The sequence below is a fragment of the Camelus dromedarius genome, chromosome 8, assembly GCF_036321535.1.
Source record: "Camelus dromedarius isolate mCamDro1 chromosome 8, mCamDro1.pat, whole genome shotgun sequence".
NCBI classification, from domain to species: domain Eukaryota; kingdom Metazoa; phylum Chordata; class Mammalia; order Artiodactyla; family Camelidae; genus Camelus; species Camelus dromedarius.
Genome location: NC_087443.1, coordinates 16,006,088 through 16,019,820, shown reverse-complemented (window position 1 = coordinate 16,019,820; position 13,733 = coordinate 16,006,088). Strand labels below are relative to the sequence as shown.

At 38.3% G+C, this 13,733-nt stretch overlaps 1 protein-coding gene across 6 annotated transcripts in view; it reads left to right on the top strand.

The window, feature by feature from the left end:
• Positions 1–13,733, top strand: part of ZNF37A (zinc finger protein 37A) — a 48,732-nt gene that overhangs the window by 25,103 nt on the left and 9,896 nt on the right. For 4 of the 6 annotated variants that reach the window (XM_064487909.1, XM_064487908.1, XM_064487907.1 and 1 more), the window contains exons 3-4: positions 9,459–9,585; positions 9,864–9,959. In XM_064487909.1, the coding sequence (XP_064343979.1) occupies positions 9,459–9,585; positions 9,864–9,959 (223 nt within the window). The remainder of the gene's footprint in view (positions 1–9,458; positions 9,586–9,863; positions 9,960–13,733) is intronic. The other 2 variants (XM_064487912.1, XM_064487911.1) reach the window with 1 other exon arrangement.

Here is a 13,733-nt window from a genome sequence, read left to right as displayed (position 1 = left end):
ATTTTTTCCATTCTTAACAATGATGTGCTAATAATTTAGACTTGCCTATAAGCATGCAGGTTATTTTGTTGTCTCAGTAGTAAAGGTAATTTGTGAGAGCAGTAGTTCTTGAGCTGTAGAAAGCTGTAATTTAAGAATGGCCATGTGTGAGGCCCTTCAGGTGCCACCCCTCTATTAGCTCATGTAATTCCATCAGTTTTGGAGTTAGCTTTCACTTTTACATCATTTTAGACCTGATAAATGCTAGTGAATAAAGTTTTATATATAGAAGGCACACAGAATGATTTATTCAAGGAAACATTGTAAATGGGTGAGATATTTGACCTGAGTTTGAGTTCACTGCAATAAATGACAGTAGACTTGTCATTTTTTCTTTATTGCAGATTTTTTCATCTCATTTGCCTACTTGAGAACTCGTCTTTATAGCTTTAGATTTTCAGCTGATTGGTGGAGCAATGCCACTTCTCATACTTCAGGGCATCACAGTCTCTGAGTCCTCGGCGTGTGGCAGTGTCCATGGGCGTGATGGAGGGATGCTTAAGGTGCATGTACATCCTTGGGAAGTTAGCAGTCTTATGCTACCTGTTCAGTAAACCACAGAACCACTTCCTTTCCATTTATGACCCCAGTAACTGTCTTCTCTGGCTTTACCAGGAACTAGTTAATGCTGGTCCCGTATATTCTCAGTTCTTTCTTATGTCATATGTTTCTCTCTCTTGGATTCTGCTGTTTTGACAAATTAAATTCTGATATTTTATAAAATGTGTTCAGGGATTTATGGTTTATAGTTTTATGATCTACTTAGTTTTCTTTGTTGTATTAATGGCTATTTGACTGGTTGTATATAGTTCTGGGTGAAAAAATAGTTATTGTCCTCAGGAAATTGTAAGCATCTCTTTTTCTGTTTCCTTCTATTACTGATTTTTGCTGAGGATGAATTAGGTGTCAGTTTGAGTCTCATTTCTTTGTGGCCAGTCACTGCTTATTTACTTTCATAGGCTTTAAAGATTGTTAATTATATTTCAGAAATGTAATCATATTGAGCTAGACATTTTTACTTTTTTTCTGGAAATTTCTTTGTATTTAAAAGTGTTAATGTATGTTCTTTAAATCTGAAGATTCGTGTATCTCTTCAGGCAGATGTTCTGTTGTTTCTTCTTTTATTTCCTCTATTCTGTGTGACCTGTTCTGGATTTCTTTTAGAGTGGTATTTATCTCCTGGATTCATCCATATTTTATAAACTCTTCATTATTTTTTGATTTGTATTTTTTATGAGAGATTTATATAATTTTGTATTCTCTATCCAATTTGTTTTCTAGTAGCTTTTGGCAATATTTGTCATATGTTTCCACAATTAAGCAAACATGAAAAAATTTCATTTCCAGGTACTCTTTTTCTCTCTGATGGATTCTTGTAACAGTATTTTAAAATGTATTTTGTCCAAGTATTGCTACTCCAGCTTTCTTTTGGTTTCCATTTGCCTAGAATATTCTTTTCCATCTCCTTACTTTCAGCCTGCATGTGTCTCTAGCTCTTACAGAGAGCATATATATGGGTCTTGTTTTTTTTTTTTTTTTTTTTTTTGATTTATTAATAGGCTTTATTTTTTTAGAGCAGTTTCAGGTTCACAGCAGAATTGAACAGAAAATACAAAGAATTCGCACATAGCCCTCCCCACCCACACATAAATACTCCCCTACCCTCAACATCACTCATCAGTGTGGCATATTTGGTACCATCGAAGAACCAACATGGACACATTATTATCAACCAAAATCCATAGTTTACATTAGAGTTCACTCTTGATGTTATACATTCTATGGGTTTTGACAAATGCATAATGATGTATAGCCACCACTATAGTATCATACAGAATAATTTCATTGCCCTAAAAATCCCTTGTACTCCATCTGTTCATTCCTTCCTCCCTCCCTCTCCCCAAACCTCTGGAAACTACGATCTTTTTATTGTTCCTATAGCTGTGCCTTTTCCAGAATGTCATTTGGTTGGAATCATATAGTTTGTAGCCTTTTCAGACTGGCAAGCTTTTTAAACTTACATAGTTATCAAAGGAATGAAGCCTACCACAAAATAAGAATTAATTCAACAAGATACATACACCCTGCTATTAACAGCAACATTATTATAATTGCCAAGATATGGAAGCATCTTAAGTGCACATCAGTAGTTGAATAGATAATGAAGATACAGTATATGTGTGTGTGTGTGTGTGTGTGTATATATGTGTGTGTGTGTGTATATAGACACACATACATACACACATATATATAATGGAATACAGCTCACCCATAAGAAAGAAGGGTATTTTGCCATTTGTGGCCCTTCATTCACTTTTTTTTTCACTTCAAAACCCAGAATTTTATAACTGGCATAAACATTTCTGTTACATCAAAAATATCAAAATACCTAGAAATAAACTTAACCAAAGAGGTACCTGTACTCCAAAAATCAAAATGACACAAAGAAATGGAAAGAGTTCTTGTGCTCTTGGATTGGAAGAATCAACACTATCAAAATGGCCACACTAACCAAAGCAATCCACAAATCCAGTGCAACCCCCATCAAAATACAAGACTCTTCACATACCTAGAACAAACAATTGCAAAATTTATAAGGAACCACAAAAGATATGGGTCTCGTTTTTGTATCCATTCAGCCAGTCTATGTCTTGGTTGGAGTGGTTAATCTATTTACATTGTATATTCTTACTGCCATTTTGTTAATTGTTTTGGTTTTATTTTGTAGGTCTTTTTTTCCCTCTTACTCTGTTTTCTTGTGGTTGATGACTAGAGAAATTTCTTTAACATTTGTTGTAAAGCTGGTTTGGTGGTGCTGAATTCTTCTAGCTTTTTCTTATCTGTGAAGCTTTTAATTTCTCCATCAAATCTGAATGAGAGCCTTGCTGAATAGAGTATTCTTGGTTGTAAGTTTTCTCCTTTCATCACTTTAAATATATCGTGCCACTCCCTTCTGGCCTGCAGTTTCTGCTGAAAAATCAGCTGTTAACCTTATGGGAGTTCCCTTGTATGTTATTTTTTGCTTTTCTCTTGCTGATTTTAATATTTTCTCCTTATCCTTAATTTTTATCAGTTTGATTACTATGTGCCTTGTGTGTTCCTCTTGGGCTGATTTTATGTGGTACTCTCTGTGCTTCCTGGACTTGGGTGACTGTTACCTTTCCCAAGTTAGGGAAGTTTTTGGTTATTATCTCTCCAAAAATTCTCTGAGGTCCTTTTTCTCTCCCTTCTCTTTCTGGGACCACTATAATGTGAACATTAATGCACTTCATGTTGTTTCAGAGTTCCCTTAAACTATCTTCACTTCTTTTCATTCTTTTCCCTTTTTTCTGTTCTGTAGTCGTGAATTCCACTAACCTGTATTCTAGCTCACTGATCTGTTCTTCTGCCTCATTTAGTCTATTCTTGGTTCCTTCTAGTGTGTTATTAATTTCAGTAATTTTATTCTTCAACTTTGGGTATTTATATTTTCTGACTCTTTGCTGAAACGTCCCCCAGTGCATTGTACTCCTGAGTCTCTGAACAGCTTCACCATCATTAGTCTAAACTCTTTCTTGGATAGATTGCCTATCTACTCATCACTTATTTCTTTTTCTGGAATTTTGTCTTGTGTGTTGGCCTGGATAATATTTCTCTGCTTCCTCATACTTTCCATCTTTCTATTTGCATTTTTAGGTGGGTTAGTTATGTTTCTCAACCTTGGAGAAGTGACCCTCTGTGGGAGACATACTGTGTGTCCCAGCAGTACATTCTTCTCTTGTCACCCAAGGGCCAGAGTCCAGCTGGTCCCACGGTAGAGTCTGGCCTGTGTTTGTGGATTCCTTCCACAGGCTTTGGGTTTGCTGCTTTCTTACTTCTGGTGCCTGCCCCCTGTTGGATGAAGCTGAGCTAGAGGCTTACGCAGGTTTCTTGGCAGAAGGAGTCAGTGCCTGCCCTCTGCTGGGTGAAACTTGGTCCTGGACCTCTGGTGGTTAGGACCCTGTTTAGGGGCATGTCTAGAGGTGTTTATGGCTCAGGAAGTCTGCTGATGGGTGGGCCTAGGTCTTGGTGCTGATGGCCCCTTCAAGATGACAGCCTCTAGGAAAGCTCATGTAGATGAACACTCCTGGAATGTTCACCACCAGCTTTTATGTCCCCTGGGTGATCTGCAGCCATCCCCTACCTCCCCTGGAGACCTTGCAAAACCAGCAGGCAGGTCTGGCCCAGATTCCTATGAAATCACTGCCTCTGCCCTTGGACCTGGCACACATGAGATTGTGTGTGTGTTTTCCAGGAGAATGAAGTGTCTGTTTCCTCCACTCCCATGGGGATCCTGAAGTTAAGTCCTGCTGGCCTTCAAAACCAGATGTCCTGGGGTCTTCTCCTCCCAATGCCAGAACCCTGGTTTATGGATCATAATGTGGGGCTCAGAATGCTCACTCCTGTGGAATGGCCTCTGCAACTTAATTATTCTTCTGTTTGTGGGTTGCCCACTTGGTGGGTATGAGGCCCCAATTATACAAGCATGCCCTTCCTGCTGTCCCTTTGTGGTTCTGTCTTTATGTTTCCAGTTGAAGATCTTTTTTTACTAGGTTCCAATCTTTTTTTTTCCCCCAGTGGTTGTTTAGCAGTCAGTTGTGGTTTTGCTGTAGTCATGAGGAGAGGCGAGCTCATGGTCCTACTACTCCACCATCTTGACTCCTCTCTGTGATGAATTCTAATAGCCAACTATTCTCACTTTATGGAGAAGCAATATTCTCCTGAACATATTTGAGGATTCTATTTAGAATGTTTCAAAACTTTCCCATATTTTTGTACTTCCCCCCTTATTCTTCAGTCATTCTGTTCATTCTGGTGGCTTACTTTTAATGTTTTGGTTTTCCCTTCTTGTTTGATAAACCATCATTTTTCTCTCCTGTTTTTCTCTGAAGATCTAGTTTGATTAGCACAGGTGACTTGGTAGATAAGGATGCAGATATGGATGTATCTTACCACAGACTCTCACCAGAAGGTTCTGTAGGTGAGTGGGTAGGGGATGGACATGGGAGGACTCTCCTTCAGGCCAGGCGGAAAGGAGTCAGGCAAGCAAGCAGGAGGTTCCCCCTTCAGTTCTTGAAATGGAGAATGGTATATCCTGAAATTAGAGCACTAAGATCTGTTTCATTAAGTAGTTGCTTTAAAAGAAATACATGCTGTTATGGAGGATTGAAGTGTGAGAAGCTGCATTTCTTAGTTGGCTTCACTTTGGGCAGAACTGTCTGTATTGTTCATATACAGTCATCCCTTGGTATCTGCAGGAGATTGGCTCCAGGACCACCCATGGATACCAGAATCTGTAGACACTCAATTCCCTTACATAAAATGGTGTATGTAGTATTTGCATAAAACGTATTCACATCCTGTTTGATTTTTTTTAATGTTTTTTCAGTTTTATTGAGATAAAATTGACATGTGGCACTGTATAAGTTCAAGGTGTGCAACATAATGATTTGACTTTCGTCATGAAATGATTACTGCAGTAGGCAAAATGAACATTCATCATCTCATATAGATACAACGTTAAAGAAATAGAAATTTTTTTTTCTTTGTGCTGAGAACTCTAAGGATTTACTACTCTTAACGATGATCATTTATTAACATACAGCAATGTTAATTATCTATCATGTTGTACATTACATCCCTAGTACTTATCTTATAACTGAACGTTAGTACCTTTTATTTACCTTCATCTAATTCCTTCTCCTCCTGCCTCCATACCCTACCTCTGGTAGCCACAAATCAGATCTCTTTTTCTATGAGTTTGTTTGCTTGTTTTTGAAGTATAATTGTCCTGTAGAACTGTGTTCTTGGTACACAACATAGTCATTCTATGTACATTTCAAAATAATCACCATAATAAGTCTAGTTATCATCTGCTACAAAGATATTATATAATTATTGACTGTATTCCCTATACTGTTCTTTTTTCACCTGTGACTCATTTATCTTGTAAACTGCAAGTTTTTGCCTCTTTAATATCCCTCACCTGTTTCTCTCCATACCCCACCACCCTCCCCTCTGGCACCCTCCTGTTCTCTGTATCTATGACTATGTTTCTGTTTGGTTATATTTGTTCATTTGTTTTGTTTTTCAGTTTCCACATATAATGCAATCATATAGTATTTGTCTTTGATTTATTTCTCTTAGTACAATACTTTTTAGGTCCATCCATGTTGTCATAAATAGCAAAATTTCATTCTTTTTTATGGCTGAGGAATATTCCATTTTGTGTATATGTATACATAGATATATACCATATCTTCTTTATCCAGTCATCTGTTGATGGACGCTTAGGTTGCTTCCGTATCTTGGCTATTGTGAGTAATGCTGCAGTGAACACAGGGATACAAGTACCTTTTCAAATTAATGTTTTCATTTTCTTCAGATAAATAGCAAAAAGTGGAATTGTTGGGTTGTACGGTAGTTCTGTTTTTCATTTTTTGAGAAGTATTCATACTATTTTCCACGTTGGCTGCGCTAATTTACATTACCACCAACACTGTATGAAGGTTCCGTTTTCTCCACATCCTTGCCAACACTTGTTATTTGTTGTCTTTTGATAATAGTCATCTGACTGTGTGAGGTGGTATTTTGTGGTTTTGATTTGCATTTCTCTGATAATTAATGATGTAGAGCATCTTTTCACGTGCCTGTTGGCCATCTGTATGTCTTTGGAACAATGTCTGTTCAGTCACTTGTCCATTTTTAATTTTTTTTTTTTTATGACTGTCAAGTTGTGTGAGTTCTTTGTATATTTTAGATATTAACCTCTTGTTGGATACATCTTTTGCAAAGTCTTCTCCCATTCAGTAGGCAGCCTTTTCATTTTGTTGATAATTTCCTTCAGTGTACAAAAGCTTTTTAGTTTGATGTAGTCCCAGCTGTTAATTTTTGCTTTTGTTTCCCTTGCCCAAGCAGACACATCCAAAACATATTGCTAAGACTGATGTCAGAGAGTGTACTGCCTGTGTTTTCTTGTAGAAATTTTGTGGTTTCAGGTCTTACATTTAGGTCTTTAATCCATTTTGAGTTTATTTTTGTATGTGGTGTGAGAAAGTAGTCCAGTTTGACTCTTTTGCATGGAGCTCTGCGGCTCTCCCAGCACCATTTATTGAAGAAGCTATATTTCCCCCATTGTATATTCATGCCTTCTTTATGGTAGACCCTCCCACATACTTTATATAGTCTCTAGATTACTCTAATACCTCACACAATGTAAATACTATGTAAATAGTTGTAAATACAATGTAAATTCTACGTAAGTAATTGCTGGTGTGTGGCAAATTCAGTTTTGCTTTTGGAACTTTCTGCAGTTTTTTCCCCAAATATTTCAATCCACAGTTGGTTGAATCTATGGATGTGGAACCTGGGCACATGAAGGGCTGACTATGTAGATTTATTAATTTTTTTTAATGTGTCCCAGCTTTAGAGAATGGCTGCTCATCAGCTTTAGTCTTCACTAACTGCTGGGTCTTCACAGAGTAGGGGGCTGCGAAGGTGCCCTGGGAGTCGGTTATTCTGTCAGTGAGTCACCCATCCGACTACCTGTGCTGACCCCTGCCTGGTTTGAAGGCTTAGAGCTTGGTGGTCTCTGGCTGTGGTGGGAAGCCGCTGCTTCTGCCTACCTGTGTTTCTGTAAATTGTAGGCATGGTGCCTCTAGTTTCCTTCGTCTGATGCTATTTACTAATATTATCCAGAAGTTACATGAAATTGTCTTTTTTAGTGTATTCTGTTACTTGCAGACTTTTTTGTCTTACTGTTTCTTCCACTTCTATTATTGGAGGCATCAGAGGCAGATGTGTGTTTTAAGTCCATTATCTTTAATTGGAAATGTCAGATATTTGTGAAATTGTGCTCATTATTTTCCACTATTCTCTGCATCTGGTTGTGTTCTCACATTTCAGGAAATTTCTTCTCAGCCTTCATAGCCTATTTTTCTTTTTTTTTTTTCTACCAGCCACTCAGATATTGGTGTTCCCTCACGTTCTGTGCTGGTATCTCTTTCCTCAGTCTGTCTCATTGCCATTTTCACCCACATCCTTATTTTCATAGTAGACCTATCTCCTGAACTCCAGAATCATCTGCCTCACCTTTAATGAGTATTTCCACTTCCATGTTTTGAAGACATTTGGAGTCCTGTATGTATGTCTAGTATCTGTTTCATTTTCACCGCTCTTCCTCCTGTTTCTCCAGACTTGACAAAAGTTTCCAGAACCTCCAGGGCAGATCACGCAGACCCTCTGGGAGTAAACTCTTCCTCTCTCCCTTTGCTCAGCAAGTTCCCTGTGTAGCATCTTCACTGCTGCCCCCCTTAATTTAGTCAATCCAACTCCACCCTACTCTGGGTTCATTGCTTCTTCAGTGACAATTAGTTTGTATAACTGGGACAGAGGTGTATATTCCCACTGCACGATTGGCTTCCTGCTGTTCACAGCAGGGACCTGCGGTGAGTGGAGGTGGGAGAAGGGAGGAGGCAAGGCCCCAAGGGAGTGTGTAAGGTGGTTCTGCACACATCGTATGTTGTCAATCCCTTTGGGCATGGGAAGAAAATATTAGCTGGTCTATTTACAGTTTTATCTGAAAAATAACAGAATTAAGCTCTCTTCAAATGTGAATTGGCAGTATTTTATTTAATTTATAGATAGATATAAATAAAACTGATGATTGCTCAAGAATTTTAGGGATTTAGGTGAGTGATTAAATATTTGGAGATCTCTAACAGGATTTAACTCAAATCGATTAGCTTCTTTCCTCCCCAGAATCTCTTCCCCCTGCCTCTGCAGCCTTTATTTTATCACAGGTTCAGACCTGCTCTCCTGTCCTGTTGTGCAGTCTGTTGACTTACCACATTTTTTCAGGTCTTCTTAACTTTCATTGATATTTTGCCATATATTTATAAAGAAACTGCTATTTATATTTAATCACTGAAAGTTTTATCTGCTCAGTCAAATCCAAGGTGCTAACACTTTCACGTGAACTTGCACAGAACCCCTGTATGATCTCTATCTGCGTTACACAGATTTGTGCTGTGGGTCCTTTAAGTCCTATGTTGGGTATGTCTTTGTATGTTTCATTATAAGAGTAAGTTCTTTCAGACCAGGAAGAGTATGTTATTCAATTTGGAATTCTCAAAAACTAGGACAGATCTGGGCACATGAGGGCATGCAGGTATTTTTCCCTTAAGTAATAAATTAATTCACCAGTGGTATTTCTACTATGATTTCTTTTTTTACTCACAAAGTATAACACAAAACAAGTTATATAGAGGTCCTTTGTAACATTTCTGGTCAATTTTCAATAGTAAAAATGGTAAAAAAAAAAAAAAATTAGTATTTAAACACTTTTTCCCACATCACCTGATTCAGACCATTTCAGATTGAGTAGAAATATGTTTTCCTAGGGATCATTGTCATTCAGAGATGTGACTGTGGGCTTCACCTGGGAGGAGTGGCAGCAGCTGGATCCTGCTCAGAGGGCCCTGTACAGGGACGTGATGCTGGAGACCTACAGCCACCTCCTCTCAGTGGGTAGGTAGCACTTGTTTCCCATGTAGACCCCCAGTACACATGTCCTTTTTTATTTACCTGTGGAAGTTTTGTAGAATATAATAATGTTTAGGTTGGGGATTCAGAGGTAAAGGACAATTTTATCCCTTGTGGGTACCAGAAAGAATGTGTTGTCCTCTGTCCCATAACAGGATTAAATGAGCATTTTTAATTGTACACTCTTTGAGGTATACTGTCCTCCTCCTTCAAAGGCCCCAAAACTCATCCAGTTTGTCTCATGATACAATTCTCATTTACAGGGTATTGCATCCCTAAGCCAGAAGTGATCCTCAAGCTGGAGCAAGGAGAGGAGCCATGGATATTAGAGGAAGAATCCTCAAGCCAGAGTGTCCCAGGTGAGTCAGTGTGAGTAGGAGCCAGATGGAGGTTAGGAGGAAATTGGATCACAAAGGGTTAGTTCAGAGATTAAAGCCACTGAAACGGTCTTCAGGAGTCACTTTTTAGTGGCTCTGGACCTTTGGAAGTAGCTTGTTGACATGACTCAAATATCCGAAGTCACTGAGTCACCCAGTATCTCCTATTGTCACTCTCATACCCAAATGGTTTCCTTCTTTTTTTTTTTTTAACGTGTATATAGAGTTAAATACACAGGGTTTAAGTGTTCAAGTAAATACAATTTTGTATATGTACCGACCCATGTTTCCATTATCAAGATTAACATATGGAACATTTTTTTAGCACCCCAGGAGGCTCCCTGGTGTCCTCTTACCAGTAAATAACATCTCTCCCTTCTATTATCACAGATCAAGGTTTCCTGTTTTTAACTTCAGATAACTGCAATCATACAGTATGTACTGTATGTGTATTTGCACTGTGTATGTATGTACATATGTGTATATATACTACAGATACACACATATATATATATATAGTATCTAGCTTCTTTGGACCAGCACTATGTTTGTGAGATACATGTGTATTGTATATATTTGGAGTTTTTTGCTTTGTATTGCTGTGTAGTGTTCCATTGTGACTATTCCAGAATTTATCTGTCCATTTTATTATTGAAACACATTTGGGGTACATATTTGAAACACACTTGTTTTAAGTATATTTATTTTCAAATTTGGAGCATTTGAAAAAGGGTGTTATAAATTGTTTCATTTGAAGTATAGTTGATTTAAAGTATTATATTTGTTTCAGGTGCTCTATTTAAAGTTATTACAAGATAATGCTTATAATTCCCTGTGTTATACAATATATCCTTGTTTTTCATCTATTTTATACATTGTAGTTTGTGTTTGTTAAACCAGAGCCCTAATTTGTCCTTCTCTGCTTCAGTCTCCCCTTTAGTTACCGTAAGTTTGTTTTCTGTATCTGTGAGTCTGTTTCTGTTTTGCATATACATTCATTTGTATAATTTTTTAGATTCCACATATAATTGATATCATGTAATATTTGTCTTTCTCTGACTCACTTCACTAGAGCATAATATTCTCTAGGTCCATCCACATTGATACAAAAGACAGAATTTATTATTTTTTATGGCTGAGTAATGTTCCATTGTGCACGCGTGTGCGCACGCAGTCACACACACGCACACACCCCCAAAATGTTCTTTATCCAGTCATTTGTTGGTGGGCACTTGTGTTGTTTCCATGCCTTAGCCATTGTAAATAATGCTGCTGTGAACATTGGGGTGCATGTATCTTTTCCAATTAGTGCTTTTGTTTTCTTTGGATGTATATCTAGGAGTATTATCTGCAAACAATGACAGTTATACCTCTGACCCTCCAATTTGGACACCTCTTACTCTGTGTGCGTGCGTCTATGATTGCTGTGATTAGGGCTTCCAATACTATGTTAACAAGTGGCAATAGTGGGCATCCCTGTCTTGTTCCTGGATTTAATGGGAAGGCTTTCAGCTTTTCACCATTGAGTATGATGTTGGCTGTGGGTTTGTCATAAATGGCCTTTATTATGTTGAGATATGCTCCCTCTATACCCACTCTAATGAGAGTTTCTATCATGAGTGAATATTGAATTTGATCAGATGCTCTCATCTGCATCTACTGAGATGATCATGTGATTTTTATCCTTCCATTTGTTAATGTGGTGTGTCACATTGATTGATCTGCAGATAATGATCCATCCTTGCATCTCTCAAATAAATTTACCCACTTGATCATGGTGTATGATCCTTTTTGTATATTTTTGTATTCAGTTTGCTAATATTTTGTTGAAGATTTTTGCATCTAAATTCATCAGAAGTATTGGCCTATAATTTTCTTTTTTCATAGTGTCTTTGTCTGGTTTTGGTATCAGGGTACTTACCACCTTGTGGAATGAATCTGGGAGTGTTCCGTTCTCTTCAGTTTTCAGAATAGTGTGAGAAGGATAGATATTAGTTCTACTTTATGTGTTTGGTAGAATTTCCCTGTGAAGCCATCCAGTCTTGGACCTTTATTTGCTGGGAGATTTTTTTATTACAAGAAAAACCATTGTAGGTTTTTGACTTGTAGTTACCATAGCCTTAAGGTGCTAGCGCAGAAGCCCTGAGGGTTGGGTGGGCTGGTTCCATTCCTCAGAACGAAGCAGTACAGGAGCAGGAGGGGCTGGACTGTGCGCCCACTGTAGTTGTCCTGGCACATGTCAGTGTTCGAGGACGCTCCTGGTCTGCCATCCCTGACAGCACCAGTAACGCCCCCTATCCCATTCAGTGTAGTGTCAGGTCCAGTCCAGCTCTGTCCCCCATGTGTGCACTCTCTTCAGCAGCAGCCTTTGCCCTAGTGAGGAGCTGTGCCATGGAGTAAAAGGGGCAGGAGCGGGTACTTGGTGTGGTCTTGGGGGGCAGTCCTGGGAAACCAGCCAGAGTTCTGGCAGTCTCCGTCTGCCTCCTCCACCTTCTGTTTTGAGCAGGCAAGCATGTGTGACATGCTCTTCATGAGCGGTGTCCCATGTTTCTCACAGTGCCCTCTCCAGTCCCACTGATGTTCATAGCAGCCAAGGGGCCTTGTTTTCCTGGTGTTGGGTCCAGGGTGGGGGTGCCCAGTATGTGGTTTGAACTGCCCACTCCCTGGGGAGGATCGTTGAACCTGTGTAATGTCACTCCTAGGGGTGCAGGTCCCAACCTGATTGCTTCTGTTCCCTTCCTTCCCAGCTCCCTGTGGGTCTTTTCTTACAGCCTTAGTTGTATAAGAGTCTTTCTGCTGGTCTTTAGATTGTTTTCAGTGAGAATTGCTCCAAATATAGATGTATTTTTGATGTGTTCATGGGAGGTGAACTCAGCATTCTCCTCTGCTGCCACTTTGATTTCCTCTTCCATAAATATTCTTGTGTATGTCTTTTGGAGGATGTCATTTTTGTTAGATATATAACCAGAAATAAACTTGCTGAATATAGAGTAGTTACATATTTAGCTTTAGTAATATTTAGTTTAAGCAGTTTTCCAAAATGTTTGTACTAAATTATACTGCCACCATCCACGTGTGAGAGTTCCAGTTGCATTACATCCTGTTAGCGCTTGGTATTGTCAGTTTAATTAAATTTTAGCCATTCTGGTCATTGTGGTGTGTTACCTCACGAAGTCTTAATTTCCATTGGTCTGATGACTAATGATGTTGAACATCTTTTCATATGTTTTTTGCCTTTTTGGATATCTCCTTTAGTGAAGTGATTATTCGGATCATTTACTTTTATTATATTGTTGGATTGTTGGTCTTTTTCTTATTGATTTACAGTTGTTTAAAAATATATTCTGAGTATGAGTCTTTTGTCAATAGTATGTATTGAAAAATACCTTTTTTAATCTATGTCATAACTTTCTTAATGATATCTTCTGATGAACAGAAGCATATTAAAAAGACTATCCTTCCACTGAATTGCAGTTTTATCTTTCTCATTTATCAGGCGATCATACATGTATGATTATGTTTCTGGGCTTTCTGTTCTGTTACTTGGCTGATCAATCCATCTTTATGACAATACTACACTTACACTATTATAATATTATAACTTATTAATAAGTCTTGCTGTCTGGCAGTGTTAGCCTTCTAGGTTTGCTGTTTTCTTCAAGACTGCTTGGCTGTTCTACAGCATGAATACAGAATGTTGCCAGGAATATCTTTAATCTGCAGAATATATTAAAATGATACCTATGTTTCTAGACA